We start from the raw sequence: 22,172 nt of genomic DNA, 5'->3' as shown, positions 1-22,172 counted from the left end.
CTTTTACTTTTGCCTTTATTTTTCTGAAAGAAAATAATAGTTTAAAATTTTCTGTGACACAAAATGATCCAATGTAGATATTAACATTCTTCCTAATTGGCATTTATAAACACTATTTCGTTCATTGCCTAACACACCATAGAATTTGAAAATAGTGTGTCTTGTGCCTAAGATTTGAGAACCAGGTAAGCCTGAAAAATATCCCTACTTGCCAAAGTTGTTGCTGTGATAAACAATTTTTAGAGTTAACCACAATGGTATAAAAGTATTCTGACTGCTATATTTTTTATCCACATTTTTTGCAAATATTTTCCATTTCTTCCATCTTAACAGCAGAGTATATAAACTTTTAAATGAAACAGAAAGGAGAATAGAGAACTCTTTCTTAATAGAGTTCAAATTTAACTTGTTATTTTTTTCCTTATGTGGAATGTTTTTGGTTCTGAAAACAGAGTATGAGTTCCTTAGGTTGTTGTATTACTATAGAGTAATTTTATAGAATTTGTTTTATTTCCAGTACTGTGGTTAGCCAGGTTTCTATTTGTAATTTTTATGCTGTGTTACAAATTTTTGTTATTGTATCTGGCAAACATTTTAAAACACAGAGATTATTATTTTTATAAGTTCATGGGAATGAAGTTTCAGTTTACATTCATATCTTTTTTTAATGTAGGAAAAATTCCTTTTTTTGATTATTGTACTGGTGGTACATTGTGGCATTTACAAAAGTTCTTACAATATATCATAGTTGAATTCACTTTCTCCATCATTCTCTTTTATCCCCTTTCCCCCATTCCTGGAATAGTTTCAATAGGTCTAATTTTTCCACTTACATACATGTGAACATAGTATTTCTACCATATTCATTAGATGTGTCTTCATTTACAGAAAAATAATTGAATATGCATAGTTGGTGTATAATAAAATTGACCTCTGAAGAATAAGTACATTTTAGTGTTAGATTCCATAGTAATATTGTCAGAAGAATGTAGCAGCATAACCACATATCCTCTAATATTTGAATAAAGGACATGTCCATATACCCACACATCAAGGTTGCTGACAAGGTATGAATTATTAAAGCAAGACTATACATCCTTCAGGCATTTGAAAGTTGACTAAGAAATTTTAGAGTAAATAAAATGGTGTAATTTGTCAGTATACAGTGTCTTGCTTTTTTCTGTTTTCTCATTTCTGCAAATAAATATAGTAATTTAGAAATTTAGTAATTTATGCATTTTTTTAGTTAGAATAAATACAAACTCAGGTTTCCTTCTTTTAGACATAAATGATTTCAGGCCAAGGATATGCTTAAGTGGCAAGTGGGAAGCAAATACTGAAAAGAAAAACAAACCACAAAACTAAATGATTTTAGTTGTGCAAAAATTACACCTTGAGGCTAACATAGTGTCGTATTGTGGTAAGTAATAGGTACTAATACTAGTAAGAGTTGTTTCAGTTCAATGAAGAATGCAAAGTATTAATTGGGGGAAAAAACCTAAATAAGTATGTTTCACAATTGTGCAATCTCAGAAATAGCCCATGTTGTCAATCAAAATATTTCTAAAGATTTTTGTATGTCTTAAGTATGATGGTATTTTAACTTATTTGTTAACATATAAAATATCATTTTCATAGTATTATGTACAAGTCCATGTTTAAATAAATATTTCATGAACTTATAATGTTTTCCAGCTTTTGCAATTACTATGTGTTGGAAAACTTTAAAGTCATACTTAAAAAAAAACTTGTATATCAATTGTGACAGGTGGTAATATTGCTAAGTTGGGAGCTGTCTTAGAAATATCTGTCCTAATAAATCTTTCATCCCATTGTTGATTATTGGCTTCCTTTGGTCTTGTGTCTTCTTATGCTCTTCCTCATTACCAGGCTGCCTTCTCTCAGGGTTGTGGAAGGCAGATAATGGGAAAGGACAGAGGGCTCTTTTGTAGGAGTTCTGATTACATTCCATTTGAGTTAGATTTTTACTGTTAAAGCTAAGGAAGAATGGATACAAGATGCTAATTCTCCTATGGATCACACAAGAAAGAGAGTGACAGCTGGCTTCAGTGGAACCTCTGAGGCACTCTGCTTCCCTCTTGTCCTGGAGCACCCAGGTGAAACATACCATACGTTTAGTGTTTGTTCAGTAACTTAATTTTCTGCAGCCTTTTGTATGTTTTAAGTATTTGACTAAAATTACTGAAGTCAAAACAAGCAAAAACCCAAACCAAAAAGTCCTATACAGATCTCTTTTCAGGATTTTTATGTACATTTGTCAGAATCTGATTACAACTCAAAAGCTTCACTGCTCCCTCTCTCGTTCAAGTTACCATCAACTTTTACCTCAATTATGGTAATAAATTCCTTACTATTCTTTGTTTCTTTCTTTTCCTCCTTCATTTTTCTCTCAATTTAGTGGTCAGTGTGATCTTATTTTTTAAAAATGTACTATCTGGTTATGCCAATACCCTAGGACTCATTACTTGCCTTACTACTTCTCCTTGTCTCCTTTTTCACTCTGGCCTAAAATATGCTAGGCATGTGCCCACACAGGGTCCTTGTGATTTTTCACTACATATTTTCAGATCCTCATACCTCATGCCTCACTCCCTCAACTATTTTAGAGTTTTTACTCAAATGTCAGCTTTTCAATGAGATCAAAACTGATCACTTTATTACTTAAAATTTTCAAGTCCCTAACTTCTCCTAACTTCTTTCCTCTCCTTTTTTCTCAAGTACTTTTTACCTTCCAATACACTATGTATTTTTCTTACCAATACTATTTTCTTTTTACCACCCCCACACATACTTGGAGGTATACTCGCTGTACTCAGGGATTTTTGTCTGGTTGTTCTTTATTTCTCATGCCTAGAACAACAATGCATGCATATTAAATATTTGCTGAATGAATAGATGAACAAATGAACAATTGAACTCCTGGCTCTTCTGCTAAGCTTTATTTTATGCATCCATGTATATGGATTATATTTTAAAGCAAGTGGTTATTACTTCTATGATAACTTCTTTTTCTGTGTTTTTAAAGCTTAATAACAAATTTATTGACAGATAATTCACATATCATACAGTTCTCATGTTCAAAGTATGCAATTCACTGATTTTCAATTATTTAGAGTTTTTAAATCCCTGTAATTTTAGAACATTTTCATCACCATAATTAGAAGCAGTCCATTTCTCACTCTTTAATTCCCTCCAGTCCTAGATAACCACTAATATTCTTTTTGTCTCTGTAGATTTGCTTGTTCTGGACATTTCATATGAGTAATTTAATATGCAATCTTTTGTGACTGGCTTTGTATATTTTAAGAATTCATCCATGTTTTAGCATATATCAGTACTTCATTCCTTTTTATGGCCAAATAATATTCCACTATGAATTTGACAAGTGGATATATATTTGTCTTTTTAATGTCATATGTTAATATTGTTTGATATTGATTCTAGGTCTTTGATTTTAGAACTTTATCCAGATGTATGATTTGAAATATTTCCAACCATTCTGTGGACCCTCTTTCTACTCACTAGTGTCTTGGGAGCATAAAAGTTTTTAGTTTGATGAACTTCAGTTTATCTATTTTTACTTGGTTGCCTGTGCTTTTCATCATATCTGAGAAAGTACTGCTTAATCCAATATCAAGATTCACTCCTATATTTTCTTCTAAAAGTCTTACAGTTTTCAAAGTCTTTTGGTTCTTAAACTTACAGCCACTTTGAGTTGATTTTTATATGTAGTTGTGAGGAAGTTGACCAATTTCTTTCTTTTTTTTACATATGAATATCATGTTGTCCCAGCATCATTTGTTTAAAAGACTGTCCCATTCACCTGCCCCATTGAATTGTCTGAACACCTTTGTCAAAGTTCAATTGACTATAAATTTGAGTTTATTTCTAGAATCTAGAGGATTTAATTCTATTCCAGTGATTATGATAACTTCTTATACAATGCTGTCAGAAGTCTCTGAGGCCCATGGTTTCTTTTGAGCTATATTAATCTTGCCCAGGCTGTGTTCTTATTAAATGGGATCCTTGTAGTCACAATAATTTTCTGGAAGGCTGTTTACTTGGGAAAATCTTTTAAGAAGGACACATAACTGCTAAAATCCCTGCTTAATCTGATGTTGTTTATTTTCCTTCATGGAATTGTAAATGTCAGAAAGAAAACTCATGGCTTTCTTATCTTGTCTTCAGTCTTCTTGGCTTCCTTTGAACTATCCATTTTGAATTCTTATTTTCCTCTGAGGAGCTCTTTTGAGCCCCACTGGAATTTGAAAGCAATGTCAGCTAGTCACATTTTCATGGCATAATGTAGAGTTTAAGCACTTCACTTATAGCTAAAGCCCTGTTCTGATCAAATGTATTCATCAATGACTAGCTTTCTGGAATGTGATCTGAAGGTAATGGGGCCAGCTGGCAGTTATCTTATAGCTTGAATGCTGTGTTGGACCACACAGGTACCTTTCCATTGCAAGCTATTAATCTTAGAAGCTGAACTTCTAATCTTAGACATTGGAAATTCTTTTGGTGGAGCAGAAAAGTGAAAAATTGATTCTCATTGACGCTGTACAGATTGACAGTCAGTTTGTTTGACTGTTTTTTTTCAAGTCAGTGAACCCCTATACAGGCATGCATCCTTTAAAACACAGATTTAACTTTATCATTCAAATACCTATGGTATATGCATACTGATCCATACAGTTGTCTCAGAACACTACTTTCCTATTAGTACAACAAACTTATGCTCATATTCTTTTATGACGCATATTCTTTTATGATTATAAATGCAAAATTTCTTTAGAATTGTGGGCTGTTAACGTAACATATTTATGTACCAACAGTATGCTAAGGAAGGATACTAGGAGAGATGCTGTCTGCATTAGTGTATTGCCATCCCCCTCCTTCTCCATTAACATAGCTCTTCAGCCAAGCATTATATGTGAAATCACTTACTTTTGTGATTGCCTTTGGGTCTCCTTCCAAGTTCTCCTTTTGGGTTAACCAAACCTGCTAACAATCAGAAACTTTTATTCCTTCACTGATTCCATAATAAATGCTCATGGAAAGTCTCCTGTGTACCTTATGGTATAATTGTTGTTGGCAATATAAAGGTGAGGACAAAGCCTCCGTCTTGTCCAGGGACTAGACATTATACAGTGGTGGCTTATTTGACTCTGTAGTTCAACAAATCAATCTTACGTACCACGTGGTACTCTGATAATATACAACAGTCATTAAGGCAAACAAAACTCAGTGCTTTAAGAACTCTTCCTGTGTTAAAGGGGTTTTACTTGTGAAGTCCAGTTCTGTCTGCTCCTGTGAGGAAGCAATAGTCAAGCTGAGATCTCAGAGAATTGTCAGGTAGGCTGAGGCTCAGGGAAAAGCAGATTAGCATGTGCCGGGGAATCCAAAAGGGGGATAGAGTAGTAAGAAATCAAGATGGGTACAAGGCAGGAGTTGGGTGTTATCTTGTTAAGACAGATTTTTTGGATCCCCATCCCTCCACTCCAGAGATTCTCCAAGTCTATATGGATAGGTTCAGCATCTGCTAAGGTCCCTGAAGAAGATGCTGATGCTGTTGGTCCTGTCCATTGACAGATGTTGAGTAGCAGGTAGCCTCAGAATTAACTCACCTACTTTTTTTTATTATTTACCTTGAGCATAAACAGCAAAGGATCACTTTTAGTTATAATAATAACTAAGAAATATTTTTTTCATTTTGTTTTATGAGCCACTTTAAGGGTATACAAATTTTACTTACCTATGTGTGTATATTCTACATATATGATACATAACTTCAGGAGGTAATATAGAAAACAGTATTAAGCAAAAACAGCTCCAGAAATCAAGACTTATCAAATGACAGAGAAATCATGGTTAACAAAAATTTGTAATGTTTTTAGTACATAGAGATTTTGAAATTTAGATAAATACAATTTGAGATTCTCTGATACTTGGTATTTTAGCAAGAGTAATAAATCTGTGTATTGAATCAGTATTTTTATTTTTATTTTTTTAGATCTAATTACTTGTTTGGACAATGCATCCAATTTTTTGGAACCTGAGTTCAGGTAGGACCATATTTGTGATTTGTGTGTGTGTATGTGCACATGTGCACTTAAATGTTTCTCTTCATCCTCATTTTTTACATTAGAGAGTAGTAAGATATGACACATGATCTTTGTTCAAGACTCCAATAAATTAGAGCTTGTTTAAAGCTATTTAGTTGCATGTTTAAATTTTGCTTTAATTGTAGCATTTATCATCTCCAAAATGAAAATATAACACTTAAATGCCTTAAAAATAGACCTACTTGCTCTTTAAATCTAGCAAAACTGCTAATAAAAGTACAAAGTTATTTTTGTTTTCAAAAAAGGGAAAAGGTTGGTTTAGGGTTTGCAATAATTTCTCAGTGCTCTTACTCAAAGTAGCATTTCTACTCTGCTTTATACCTTTGCCTCTTGCCTAGAATAGGACTAACCTTTCATCTATTTCCCACTTCTGTCCTTTAATCACTTTCTTCTGCAAAGTGGTTTTCACACCACTACAAGTTGGTTTTCCAAAATGTGTATCTAGCTGGGTGCAGTGACTCAAGCCTATTATCCTTACCACTTGGGAGGCGTAGATCAGGACAATTGTAGTTTGAAGCCAACCCTGTGAGAAAGTTCACAAGAACCCATTTCAACCAGTGGCTGGAGGCAGTGGTGTTCACCTGTCATCTCAGCTACTTGGGGAAGCACAAATAGGACAGCTGTCAAGGCCAGCCTAGGCACAAAGTGAGACCCTATCTCAAAAATAACTAATGCAAAAGGGGTTGGCAGAGGCGCTCAAGTGGTAGAGCACCTGCCTAGCAAGCGTGAGCCTCTGAGTTCAGTCTCCATAACCTGCAAAAAAATAATAATGATTAAAAAACAAAATTAATATGGGATCATTTCCTTTAAAAATCTTGAGAGCTGTACTTGGTGGTATACCCCTATAATCCCACCACTTGTGAGGCTAAAGCAGGAGGATTGTGAACTCAAGACCAGCCTGGACTACATAGTGAGACCTTATCTCCAAAAAAACTTTAAGAATTGTAAAAAGAAAGGCAGGAATAGCAAACTGTTCCACAAGATAGGAAGGGAAGGAAAACTGTCTAACACATTTTATGAAGCCAGTATTACACTCATCCCAAAACCAGGCAAAGACACCTGCAAAAAGGAAAACTATAGGTCAATCTCTTTAATGAAAATTGAAGCAAAAATCCTTAATAAAATAATGGCAAACCGATCCAACAACACATCAAAAAGATTATTCACCAGGACCAAGTTGGCTTCATCCCAGGAATGCAGGGCTGGTTCAACATACACAAATCAATAAATGTAATACAGCACATTAACAGAAGCAAAGACAAAAATCACTTGATCATCTCAATAGATGCAGAAAAAGCCTTCGATAAGATGCAACACCATTTCATGATAAAAATCTCTAAAAAAACTAAGAATAGAAGGAAAGTACCTCAACATTATAAAAGCTATATATGACAGACCTATAGCCAACATTATGGTTGAAAAACTGAAACCATTCCCTCCAAAATCAGGAATGAGACAAGGATGCCCACTATCTCCACTTCTATTCAACATAGTACTGGAATTCCTAGCTAGAGCAATTAGGCAAGAAGAAGGAATAAAAGGAATACAACTAGGTAAAGAAACTGTCAAAATATCCCTATTTGCAGACAATGTGATCCTATTCCTTAAAGACCCAAAAAACTCTACCCAAAAACTTGTAGACACCAGACATAGCAAGGTAGCAGGATATAAAATCAACATAGAAAAGTCATTACCATTTCTATACACTAATAATAAACAAACTGGAAAAGAATATATGAAAACAATTCCATTTACAATAGCCTCAAAAAAACTCAAATACCTAATAATGAACAAACTGAGAAAGAATATATGAAAACAGTTCCAGTAGCCTCAAAAAAAAAATCAAATACCTAGGAGTAAACTTAACAAAGGATGTGAATGACCTTTACAAGGAAAACTATAAAACCCTGAAGAAGGAGATTGAGGAAGACTATAGAAGGTGGAGAAATCTCCCATGCTCATGGATTGGTAGAATCAACGTAGTAAAAATGGCTATACTACCAAAAGCAACTTACATGTTTAATCCAGTTCCCATCAAAATCCCAATGACATTCATCAAAGATTAAAAAAAATCTACCCTAAAGTTCATTTGGAAACACAAGAGACCATGAATAGCCAAGGCAGTACTCAGCAAAAAGAATAATGCTGGAGGTATCACAATACCTAACTTCAAATTATATTACAAAGCAATAGCAATCAAAACAGCATGGTAATGGCACAAAAACAGACATGAAGTCCAGTGGAACAGAATAGAGGACCCAGATATGAATCCACACAACTATAAACTTATTTTTGACAAAGGTGCTAAAAATATACAATGGAGAAAAGACAGCATCTTCAACAAAAACTGTTGGGAAAACTGGTTAGCAGTCAGCAAAAAACTGAAACTAGATCCATGTTTATCACTTTGTAGTAGTATTAACTCAAAATGGATCAAGGACCTTAATATCAGACCCCAAACTCTAAAGTTGGTACACGAAAGAGTAGGAAATACTTTGAAAGTAATAGGTATAGGCAAAGACTTCCTCAATAGAACCCCAGCAGCTCAGCAACTAATAGAAAGCATAGACAAAGGGGACTTCATAAAAGTAAAAAGTGTCTGCTCAACAAAAGAAATCATCTGTAAACTGAAGAGACCACTCACAGAGTGAGAGAAAATACTTGCCAGTTACACATCAGACAAAGGACTGATTACCAGAATATACAGGGAACTCAAAAAACTAAACTCTCCCAAAATTAATGAACCAATAATGACAAGTGAACTAAACACAACTTTCTCAAAAGAAGAAATTCAAATGGCCAAAAAACACATGAAAAAATGCTCACCATCTCTAGCCATAAAGGAAATACAAATCAAAATCACACTAAGATTCTACCTCACTCCTGTTAGAATAGCCATCATCAAAAACACCATCAACAACAGTTGCTGGCGAGGATGTGGTGAAAAAGGAACTCTTATACACTGCTGGTGGGAACGCAAACTAGTACAACCACTCTGGAAAAAAATTGGGAGACTTCTTAAAAATCTAAACATAGATCTGCCATATGATCCAGCAATCCCACTCCTGGGAATATACCCAAAGGAATGTGACACAGGTTATTCCAGAGGCACCTGCACACCCATGTTTATTACAGTACTATTCACAATAGCCAAGTTACGGAAACAACCAAGATGCCCCACTACTGATGAATGGATTAAGAAAATGTGGTGTTTATACACAATGGAATTCTACTCAGCCATGAAGAAGAATGAAATCTTATTATTTGCAAGTAAATGGATGGAACTGGAGAACATCATCCTGAGCGAGGTTAGCCTGGCCCAGAAGACCAAAAATCATATGTTCTCCCTCATATGTGGACTTTAGATCAAGGGAAAACACAGCAAGGGGATTGGTCTTTGGTCACATGATAAAGCGAGAACACACAAGGGAGACATGAGAATAGGCAAGACACCCAAAAACAAAAACAAAAACAAGGTATCATTTGGTGTCCTCAATGCAGAGGAACTAATGCAGAAACTTTAAAGTTACAGAGGCCAATAGGAGAAGGGGAACAGGAACAAGAGAAAAGGTTAGTTCGAGAAGAATTAATTTAGAAGGTAACACACATGTACAGGAAAGCAATGTGAGTCAACTCCCTGTATAGCTGTCCTTATCTCAACTAGCAAAAACCCTTGTTCCTTCCTATTATTGCTTATACTCTCTCTTCAACAAAATTAGAGATAAGGGCAAAATAGTTTCTGCCTGGAAGTGAGGGGGTGGGGGAGGTGAAGGGAAAGGGGGAGAAATAACCCAAACATTGTATGCACATATGAATAAAAGAAATTAAAAAAAATTGTAAAAACAAAAATGGGGCAGTGAGAAAGGAAAGAGAGTAGTTAAAAGAGTGAATTTGATCACATTACATTATATTAGTATGTGGAAATGTCACAATGAAATTCCTGTACAATCAATATACACTAGTTTTTTAAATGTTGAGAGATTCTTTTATTATTATAAAAAGTTGTCCAGCTTCTTTCACTTTGTCTGAAATGTCTTTCATGAATAGCTTTTGGGCCTCATCTCTGTACATCATGTTATTTATAGCTCTGCTCTAAGCTCTCAGAGTTATTGCCTGGAATCACTTTATTTACCTCTGCTTGGCAAAAATCATTCTCATATTTCACAACTAATCTCAACAACCTCCTGCCAACTTGCTGCCATTCCCCCAAAGAACCTTCATTTTGTCTACAAAAATGGTTCTCCCTGTGTGGAAAGGGTCCCCTCATCTACACTGAGAGGTCCTGGTCAACAGTGGTAACCTGGCGTCACTTGGTAGCAGGTCAACTGGCCTCCCCCTCTTCCCCTGACTCTCCATCATCCATCACCATCCACATCCAAGCTGTTATCATCCCTCTTGTATTAAACAGATTTTTTCATCACTGTGACAAATACCTGAGAAAAACAGCTTAAAAGGGAAAGAAGGATGCGTTTTGGCTCAGGACTTCAGAGGTTTCAGTCCATTATGACTGGGAGGGCCATGGCAGAGAAGAGCAGCTCTCATCATAGTGGCCAGGAGGCAGAGAGCAAATATCTGCACTGGCTGGCTTTTTCCTTATTCACCTTTTATTCCATCTGGGCCCCAGCCTATGGGATAGCACTGTCCACATTTAGGATGGATGTTTCCCTGCTTAGTTAATACTCAGTGTATTCACACACACACTCAGAGGTATGTTTTACTAATCTTGAAGGCACTTCTCAATCCACCCAAATTGACTATCAAGATTAACCATTACAGCTGTCCTGACCTACTGCACTATTTTCCTTATCGTGTCCCAGCTTACACTCATGACTCCTTAGAGTCTATTTTTTTTCTAGGAGATAGAATAATCTTTTTAAAAAATAGGAATCTAATTATGCATGTAAGATGTCAAAATCCATTACTGGCTTCCTGTTTTTCTTAAAAATACTATTCCACACTTCTTTCCATAGCCTACAAGGCTTCTGCATGATCTGTTAGATCTCTGCCCATCTCCTTAACCTTCCTTTTGCTCACAACTTTCTACCTGCACTGGCCATCCATACTTGGAGACACACCAGGCCATCCTCCCTCAGCGCCATTCTCTTCCTAGTGATTGATGTACATTTCCTACCTACATCCTTCAACTCACTTCTGAGGCCTCACTTCCTCAAAGTCCTGTTCCCTAATTGAGGCTGTGTAGAGTCCTGTGTAAGAGCATAGAATCTAGAGCCCATCTTCTATCTTCTCGTTCTACAATTCCTTATCCTGAAATCAGAATAATAATTGTGCCTACCACATAGGATTTGTGTGGATTATCTGAAGCACTTAGGATGCTACCTGGTACATATCAATATATATATTATATTGAGTTAAATTCTCCCAGTTACTTCAGAGTGCCTTTTCTATTCATTTGGGTCTTCTTCCACTACTGGAATGTGAATTCAGTGATGACAGGGGCCATATTTGTTTGGTTGATCTTTGTAAATCCAATGTCTAGCACAGCCCAAAACTGGGCAGACAACATAATGGACATTCACATAAATCTATGGAATATGATAAATAGGTTTTACAATAGAAACATGTTTACTATTCATTATGGAGTAAAATAATGTAGTATATAGAAAATGAAGAAGGTTTTGTAAATGTGTAGGTGAATCCAGATGGAAGAAAATCTGTAAGGGCTGAAAAGAAGTTTTGGTACTGTCGGCATGATAAGATTATGAAGAATATGTGATCGGGAGGGGGTGTTTTTCCCCAGAAAGTACAGTGTCATATAACCTTTTACTTATTTTCATTTCTCAGTAAATACTGTCCAGCTGGATGTCTGCTTCCTTTTGCTGAGATATCTGGAACAATTCCTCATGGATATAGAGATGTAAGTTGGATATGGACTAATTTTGAAGTTGTGATATAACTTTTTTTAACTCTAGAAGAGTTGAGGCATATCTATCATATATCTTTATCTTTTTATTTTTAGGAATTCTTTTAGTAATACTTAATTTTTATTATTTTTCTTCTGCTAAAAATCTGTTATGTTATAGCACTGATAATCTGTGTTTATGAGAAAACTTCCCAGGTCATTTGGTTTCTTGAGAAAGTAGAAGTGTCTTGCTTATAAATTATCAAAGCAAAATTAAGAACTTTTCTTTTTCCCTTCAAGTCCTCACCACTGTGCATGGCTGGTGTGCATGCAGGAGTAGTGTCAAATGTGTTGGGCGGTCAAATCAGTGTTGTAATTAGCAAAGGCATCCCATACTATGAAAGTTCTCTGGCTAACAACGTCACGTCTGTGGTGTAAGTATATATGCTATTTATGAAAGCATGCTGGTATGGAGAGCAGGGATTAGCTAGATCTCAACAATGTTACTTAATTGTGTTCATGAAGTAACATGAATGCAGAAGTACTCCCATTTATGGAGTACAGACAGTGGTGTGTTATTTTAGCTTGTTCTACTTCAAAAAGGTATTCATTTGGAAGGGTTATTTGTCTCTTCTTTCTTAATTTTTGGAAAAGTCAAAAATGAAAGACTAGAAGTTTGTTTCCAAATCCTTACTTTATTTTAAAGATCGGGAGTTAAAACTACTCTGTTCCTTTTAGCTCATGCAAACCAGAATGGTCAGAAGGTAATTAGAATTTTTTGAATATAAAATAAAATTTGCATTTATTATGAATCTCTCTATCATCTGAAGAAAATATTGAAGATTGCATTTTTATGATCTCTACAGTGTTCTGCTGTTTTATAAGACATAAGACTGGGCATCAAAGCAGTAGAACTTGAACCGTTAAATGGAGTGCAGTTTTAACAGTCTTTTGGTATAAATCTTGCCTTTTAGATATACTTCATCCTGCAGACAATACCAAACCTAACTAAAGCCAAATTCTTTTTAGAGGCCCTGGGCTAGATTTCAGTTAGAAGACAAGAGCATGATCCATACCCAGGACAAGACAGAATAGTAGTGGGCAACCTCTTTCTGTAAAATTCCACCTATTAGTCAGGTGTGGTGACTCATGCCTGTAATCTAGCACTTGAGAACCTGAGGCAGGGGATTGAGAGTTTAAAGACAGCTTTGACTACATAGCCCATCAAAAGAAAAAAAAAAAAAAAAAGATTGCATGACTCATACGTTTTTTGTTGTTTCTTTGTATTCACAGCTTTTTAATCATACAGAAACCATTGTTTGTCTACTTGCTATATAAGAGTCCATTCCTTGGCTGTCATTTGTCCATCCCTTGCATACTCATCTCCCTTTCTTTCTTTTGGTTTCTTCTGCTCTATTTTATATATTTTTTCATTCCTTTCCCCTGTTCTACCCTTAGAAAGAAGTATTTGTTTATGTGCATTCTCTCTTTAATACTTTAAAAAATACGGTGATACTATACCCTTTTGTAACCATTTAAACATTGTGTGAAGGGCAAGAGTGGACACTGACGATTTTATTCCTCCAGGTCCCTGGTAAATGCCATGTGGTCTTAAGACCTGCCACATGGTGAACTTCTTTCTCACTGTCTCACCCCTACATGCTCATCAGCTTACCCATTCTGCCCGTTCCTTTGAAATCCTTATGTAGTGCTGCATTCTTTATGGAAACTCAACTCTCAGACATGGTGATCTCCCCCTACTACTCCCCAGAAAAAGTATAGTTTCCCATTAATAGCTATTTCTTTTTCTGTTTGCTCACAAAACATGAGCCTCATTCTCTGAGAATATACCTTTTCATGTACTTTGACTAAAAGCAGTTGCCATAGAAAAGGTTTATGAGTCAATTTATTTCATGAAAAAGAAATAAAATAAGTATATATTAAAGGTGACATGTGAAACCAGGTGCTAGACATATAGAGAAAGTTGTTTATGCTGATGTCAAAAGTTGTTCTGTTTAGAAATGAGACTTTTTTCCTAAGAACAATATCAGTTGTCTAATGTTTAGCAATAAGATCTTAGTTCTTTAAATGGGAGAGCAAATCAAAAGAGAAAGTTTCACTAAGGTAAACATGAGAAAGTCATGTGCTATATGAATGTCACAATAAAATAAAACCTTTCTTTCTTTCAGGGGACACTTATCTACAAGTCTTTTTACATTTAAGACAAGTGGTAAGCCTTTTGTGGACTTTGTAACATTGTAATTTGTATAACAGATAGTAGTTTTTGAACACTGACTATCAGGCATTTGTGCCTACTGCTGTCTTGTACTTTCTCATTTGTCTGTGCTAACACCACTGTGAGTAAATAGATATATAATAATGCAATGATTAGAATAAACTGGAATTCTATATTAATGTGGAGATGATCTCATAAGCAAAGAGATTTCCCTTAGAGAAGATGACTTTTGAAATTGTCTAAAGAAGAATTCAACACGAATGATTTATTGAGTGCTGTTTTTTATTTGCCAGGCACTATTCTTATGCTACTGATACAACAGTTAGCAAAATAAACTCCTGTCCTCCTGGAACTTACATTCGCAGAGTGAAAGAGTGACAATAAAAATGAATGAATAAATTATTGTTTATAATGTACTGTTTACAATCTGGAAAAAGATGTATGGATAAATTCCCAAGAAAAGAATAGGAAATGCAGAACTGGTCTAAAGATTTACTTAGGGTCAGGGAAGGCCATCTATAGAGAAGGTGACATATTAGCAAAAGCCTGAAGGAAGTGTATGAATGACTAAACCACCTGCTAACTGGTAGGTGTTCCAGAGAGAGTAATGTATTTCCATAAACTAACAGTTCTGCTAGTGAATGAATATACTTGGTCTTCCATCCCATGGTTTCCACATCTGCAGATTGAGAGAAAAAAAAAATGCATCTATACTGAAGACTTTTTTTTTTCATGTTGTTAGTCCCAAAGCAATGCAGTATAATAGCTATTTACATAGCATTTATATTGTATTAGGCATTACAGCTAATCTAGAGATAATTTAAAGTATACAGGAAGGTATTTGTAGTTATATGCCAATACCACACTATTTCATGTAAAGGAACTTGAGCATCTGTGGATTTTGGTACCCTCTGGGGGTGGAGTGTGTCTCGGATCCAGACACACTCCACAGATTCCAAGTGACAACTGTACATTTGTAAGTTTCTACACAGAGATGTAGGCCCAAGAAGCACTTGCCTAGTTGTGTAATAGGAAGTTTACAGTTAAGCAGGTTATAAAGATTTTGAATTTACATCTGGAAACCAATTTAACTTTCTTCTTTGTTTCAGGTTGTTATGGAACACTGGGGATGGAATCAGGTGTGATTGCTGATCCTCAAATAACAGCATCCTCTGTGCTGGAGTGGACTGACTACACAGGGCAGGAGAACAGCTGGAAACCTGAAAAGGCCAGGCTAAGAAAACCTGGACCTCCTTGGGCTGCTTTTGTCACTGATGAATATCAGTGGTTACAAATAGATCTGACTAAGGAAAAGAAGATAACAGGTTAAGAGACATAATTTTAGTTTTTCCTTTTCTTTTTTTTTTGTTTCCAGTACTGAGGATTGAACCCAGGATCTCACACTTGCTAAGCAGTGCTCTACCACTTAAGCTATGCCCCCAACCCTTTTGTTTTTATTTTGTTTTTTTAGATAGGGCCTCGCTAACTTTGCTGGGGCTGGCCTCAAACTCATGGTTTTCTTGCCTCTACCTTCTAAGTAGCTGATATTGCAGGCATGAACCACCACACCCAGCTAAGAGACATACTTTTCTGTAGTAACTGATAATACTGATTTTATTTTAAAAATCCAGTAACATCTAAGATTTTCATAGAAAATTGAGTGACTGCAAATATGATGGTTTCAAGTATTTTTAAAGACATTTTTAATAGCATATATTAGTTGTACAGGAGGGTTTCATTGTGACATTTCCATATACACTTACAGTGTACTTGGTTAGAGTCATCTTATCATCATTCTTCCTCACCCTCCTCCTCCCATTCTTAAAACAATTTCAACAAGTTTCATTGTTCAGTTTTCATAGAAGTATATAAGCCATATATACTTGTCAAAGTACACTGACCATATTACCCTCCTTCGCCCTCTGTGTTCACTCCCCCACTTCCCACTAGAACCCATTCTTAACAGGAACTGTTTGACATTCCTGGCCTTCATTTTTTTACATGTATATTCACTGTTCAAAGGGCTTTCACCATTGTATTTCAAGTTTTCTTTACTTACATTATTACTGGAGATAGTTTTATGAAACATGAGAAAGGAAAGCTCATACTTAATTCCTAATAGCTTTTCTTTTCTTTTTTTTGTTTCTTTTATTCATATGTGCATACAATGTTTGGGTCATTTCTCTCCCCTTTCCCCTCCCCGCTTCCTTTCCCCACCCTCTCCTTCTCCCTCCCTTTCCCCCCTCTACCAGGCAGAAACTATTTTGCCCTTATCTCTAATTTTGTTGAAGAGAGAGTATAAGCAATAATAGGAAGGAACAAGGGTTTTTGCTAGTTGAGATAAGGATAGCTATACAGGGAGCTTACTCACATTACTTTCTTGTACATATGTGTTACATTCTAAATTAATTGTTCTCAAACTAACTTTTTCTCTAGTTCCTGGTTCCCTTCTCTTATTGGCCTCTGTCACTTTAAAGTTTCTGCATTAGTTCCTTTGCATTGAGGACTCCAAATGCTATCTCGGGTTTTTTTGGGGGGGTTCTTGCCTGTCCTCATACCTCCTTTGTGCTCTCACCTCATCATGTGATCAAAGTCCAATCCCCTTGTTGTGTTTGCCCTTGATCTAAAGTCCGTATATGAGGGAGAACATACGATTTTTGGTCTTCTGGGCCTGGCTAACCTCACTCAGGATGATATTCTCCAGTTCCATCCATTTACTTGCAAATGATAAGATTTCATTCTTCTTCATGGCTGAGTAGTATTCCATTGTGTATAAATACCACGTTTTCTTAATCCATTCATCGATAGTGGGGCATCTTGGCTGTTATCATAACTTGGCTATTGTGAATAGTGCTGCAGTAAACATGTGTGCAAGTGCCTTTGGAGCAACCTGTGTTTTCTTTTTCATTGTAATAAAATTTGTTTAAAATAGAGCTTCAGTAACATTATCTTGAGACATCTAAATAACCTCTTATTCAGAGAAATTTATGTTCAGGGAAAGTCCATTTTAAGTGCTGTAAATAATGTTCCACTTACACTGAGTATAAAATTATTATGTGAACTTAGCAAATGATCAGAATAATTGGTCAAGATTGGTTTAGGTAATTTTGTTAAAATATTTATTTTGCTTTGGTACTGAAAATAATACCAGTCATCATTTTTGTTTATTCCCAGGAAGTAATTCTTAGTCAGGAATTGCAATGTATTTTATAATGATATGAGCACAAGCTGCCAAAATAGAAAAGTTCTTTTATAATGATATGAGCACAAGCTGCCAAAATAGAAAAGTTCTTTTATAATGATATGAGCACAAGCTGCCAAAATAGAAAAGTTCTTCCTATCTCTGCAAGGGAATAAAGCCAAGAAGTTAGTAACTATTTTGATGAAAACTTCACTTAGAAATGGAAATGAGCCATGGACAGAAACATCTACACAGCGCATCACAGGTGTTTGTGCTCCGCGCTGGGCGAACTTCGGGAATCAGACCTGTGCACTAATGAAAGCAACTCTTCGTTCCCCAGGTATTACAACCACTGGGTCCACCATGGTGGAGCACAATTACTATGTGTCTGCCTATAGAATTCTGTACAGTGATGATGGACAGAAATGGACTGTTTACAGAGAACCTGGTGTGGAACAGGATAAGGTAAAATTATCTCCAAGGCATTTTTAAAAATTTCTTTTTTTTTTTAATGGAACTTTGCCAGAATTCTCCAAGGCCCTCCTGCATAAAGATGTAGAAGTGAAATATCAATTTGGCTGACACTGCCCTCTTCTGGTTGTTTTAAGTAATGTTAGTTTAGAAAATTGTAGGTTCCTTTTGGTGATCGTGTAGTAAGTACTTTACTGACTTGTGTCACTGCATTTTTAGTTATCAAAAGATTGTGAAGATGCTTGAATGAACTGTAGAGATGATAAAGTGTGGAGAGTAGGCAGAAGTGGATTCCACACAGGTGTTTTACCCCATTCTTAGACTCCTAGTCAATGACCGAAAGAATCTTTAAATGATGGTGTTTCTGTCCCAAAGGAATATAGGTGCCTCCCATGTAGAGTTGAAACTGTGAGCATATTTTTTCAATGAACCTTCTCAATGAGTTTGGTTTTGGTTATATGATATTTTTAATTATGTATCATATGTATGATTTGGTAATATTTCTTCAATTACCATTTTTCTTATCTCTCTCTAAAAGTCTTGGGGCTCCCTATTACTATTTTTATAGATTTAAACTCTTCTGTTGCTATTCAAGGCCTTCTTTCTTCTCTTCCTGTTGATGATATCACATGAACTTCCTTCATTTTTGGTTACCCTCTACCTGTTGAAGCAAATAGCAGAACTGTCTACATACCTATCTTCTATTTAATGCCCCAAACTTGGTAATTCTTTATCCCTGGCACATCCCTGTTTATTTGTGAAATATTTATTATATTTGTGGAATATAGTTAAATTGATTAAATTTTAAGAATTATTCATGTTGGTATTGTAACACCTTTCAATAGCACTGAATTATATTTCTGAAAAAGACTTCTTTTTTCCTTCATTTTTGAAGGATAATTTCACTAGCTATAGTATTGTAGGTTGACCTTTTTCTTTAAACACTTTGAATACGTTGCTATTCTGTTCTCTGGGTTGCATTGGTTTTCATGGGAACTCTTTTATCCATCTTATCTTTCTTCCTAAATGTGTAATAAGTCTTTATTTCTGTAGCTGCATTAATATTTTCTTTATCATTTGTTTTAAGGAGTTTGATTCTGATGTGGTTTTAAGGAGTTTTCATATTTCTTCATAAGTTATGGTTTACATCAAATGTAGAGAATTATAGGCCATTTTGCTTTAAATATTTTCCCTCCCCACTTCCAGTTTCATGAATATTATGGTTCTTGAGGATATCAGACAATTCACTGGTGCTTTGTTTTTGCTTTTTAAATCTTTTTTCTCTTCATAATTTAGTTTGGAAAATTTCTGTTGCTTTGTCTTCAAGTTCACTAATTTATTCTTCTCTACTGTATCTGCTGTTGATCACATCCAGTGTATTTCTATCTCTAATGTTGTATTTTTCACCTCTAGATTTTAAGCTTAGGGTTTTTAAAATTTCTTTTACATCTGTAGTTTACATGTCCATACTTTGTCTGTTTCTGAAACATATGGAGCATACAATATTTCTTTTAATCTCCTTATCTGCAAATTCTACTGTATGTCATATCTGGGTCCTTTTATATTGAATATATGGCTGATATTTTACATGCCTGGCAATTTTTTATTAAGTGGAAGACATTATGAGCCACTGTTGGTTTATATATGGTTCATACTGATTCATTATGTCATTGCTTGGTGCTGTATTTGTTTTTATTATCATTATTATTCTCTTAGATATTTTTGAGCTTTCTTCTGTGATGCAGGTAAGCTAATAAAAAGCAATTTGTTTTTTTTCAGGGTTTGCATTTAAGTTTTGTTAGGCAGGACCTGAGCAACCTTTAGTTCTAATTTGTCCCCTATCACTGAGACAGAACTAGTCTAGTACTCAACTCAATTTCCCATGTATTGTGAGGTTTCTCCATTCTTTGTGTTGGCATTGTGAAATGTTCCCAAACCTGTGTAGCTGTGAGAATTGTTCTAGTGATACTTTGGCTCCTAGTGAATTTTTTCCTGGCCCAGATTATTTATTTACGTGAAGCTGAATATTTTTTTAATTTTTAAAATATTTTTATTAGCATATAAAATAGGGGGTCCATTGTAACATTTTCATGTATGCTTTCAATGTACCTTAGTTAGGTTCATCCCACCATCCCCTTATTCCTCTCCCTCTTACTTAAAATGATTTTTACACGTTTCAGTGTTCTATCTTCATACACATATATAAAGAACATTGACCATATTTACCCTCATTTATCCTCTTCATTTTCCCTTCACCTCCCAATAGTACACTCCCCCAGCAGGAGTGTACTATTGACATTCCTATCCTTCATTGTTTAAGTATATGTTCAGTGTTCAAAGAGATTTTGCCATGATCTTTCACCTGTGAATATATTGTACTTTAATTAGTCTAACCTCTTCTATTATTCTTATGCCTGTTACTCAACAGATTTCAGTGCATTTCCTTATGCCTTCTTCCTACACTGATGTAGGATATATTTCTCTTTTTGTAAATTTTTTTTATTATCATATTATTGTTTTACTGGGGATACACTGTGAGATTTACACACATATTTACAATATATCATAGTTGAATTCACCCCCTCCATCATTCTCCTATATGCCCATCTCCTGGAATAGTTTCAACAGGTCTCATTTTTCCATTTTCATACATGAGTACATAATATTTCCACCATATTCACCTCCTACACCCTTTCCTTATATCCTATCCAACATATTTCAGTGTTACTCATTTTCTGTCATTCTCTTTTCCTCTCCCTATTCCCCTTAGTCTTTTCAAACAGCCTGACTGCTGGGAACATTTATATATGGATATATGGATACATGTATATATATATATGTATATATATGATCAGGCTTGTATTTGTGTATGTTTATCTTTTGAATCTATCTTTCACATATGAAAGAAAATATATTACCTTTGTCTTTGTGAATCTGGCATTAAAGGAAAATTCCACAGGGATCCTAGAAGTTTGTCACTGTCTTGCTTTCTCTGTCAGACCCTCTCCAGCTATCTTCTGTCCTCAGTTCTTCCCTGCAAATTCTAGATGCTTATTGGCCTCAAGATATTTGAGCTTTCTTTCCTCACCAGGATCTGTTTGGGATCTCTCTTCCTACACTGTGACCTGGAAATCTCCCCAAGAGTACTGGTGAGCAGAGGTCACCTCATTTCCTTACCTTTTCTCAGTGACTGTTGTCCTGTGCTGCCTATTGTCCAATGTCTAAGAACTATTGTGTGGTCCATTTTACATAGTTTTTCACATGTTTAAGGCTGAAGAATAAGTGTTACTACTGCTCATAGACAGAGGAGAAATCTTTACATTGAATTACATGAAACAACATTCGTTTCTTTCACATGAAACAACATTCGTTTCTTTCACTTACATTTTTCCATCTGCCCCCTCAGTACCCTCTTCTTGGTTAATTGGTGTGTTCGTTTTATACCTTTCCTAAGCCTGCACATGTGCATCATCACACATACAGGCAGATAGCAAATTTGTTTTTATTTTCAGAAAATGAGATTAATGTATACCTACAACCTGCTTTCTGATATTATGCCATATTTATGTTTGGTAATATCCAATAAAATTTAAGTTCTTTGAGAAAGGAGACTTTGACTTTCATTTCTATTTTTTTCCTAGTGACACCTTACAAACCTCTGTGTGCACAGGAATTTTCAATAAATGCTCATTTGTTAACTTAGGCAAATGTTTTTACTCAGTGTTTATAATGTCTTTCTCTTTTTAAGTTGTTTATAAAATTGAAATGACAGTACAGAGTAAGACTTTAACAATAGATTTTGTCCAAAATGATGTTTCACTATAGTTAATGTGTCACTAATACAATAAAACTGTAAGTAATTGCCTTTGACTTCAGAGTAATACCTAAGGAATACAGAGAAGCTTGCCAAGTGTGAGATTGTTTTATAACTTCAAAGCAAACCTTTTAAAAAAATGAAAGATAACATTTCTTTAGAACTTTACAATCTAATTCAATATGTATCAGTGAAGAAGAAATAGCCATAATATTTGGAAAATAACTTGGGAGATAAACATGTATTTGCTCTTCTCATCTTAGCTGATAAAAACCTTTATTACTTTGATTTTAGGTGAGAATCTACTCATTGTGGCTCTTTTAAAAGGACCTGGTTGATTTGGCCTGAGGGAACAAGCAGGGTACTTTTTAGTTTATGGAAGAACTTGAGTCAGAAGAGTCAGATTGAAGTCACTACCCAGTCACTGACTTACTCTGCGATTCACTTACACGCTGAGTTAGTTT

General features: G+C 35.2%; 1 protein-coding gene across 1 annotated transcript in view; it reads left to right on the top strand.

The window, feature by feature from the left end:
* The window catches only part of Dcbld2 (discoidin, CUB and LCCL domain containing 2), a 78,499-nt gene that overhangs the window by 42,464 nt on the left and 13,863 nt on the right, over positions 1-22,172 (top strand). Inside the window, 6 exon segments of the mRNA XM_020178873.2 lie at positions 6,035-6,086; positions 11,949-12,021; positions 12,307-12,440; positions 14,196-14,236; positions 15,352-15,567; positions 17,764-17,888. Coding sequence (XP_020034462.2) covers positions 6,035-6,086; positions 11,949-12,021; positions 12,307-12,440; positions 14,196-14,236; positions 15,352-15,567; positions 17,764-17,888 — 641 coding nt within the window.

The sequence above is a fragment of the Castor canadensis genome, chromosome 5 (genome assembly GCF_047511655.1).
Source record: "Castor canadensis chromosome 5, mCasCan1.hap1v2, whole genome shotgun sequence".
Classification (NCBI taxonomy): domain Eukaryota; kingdom Metazoa; phylum Chordata; class Mammalia; order Rodentia; family Castoridae; genus Castor; species Castor canadensis.
The sequence above is the reverse complement of the archived record's forward strand: the minus strand, read 5'-3'. Positions and strand labels throughout refer to the sequence as shown.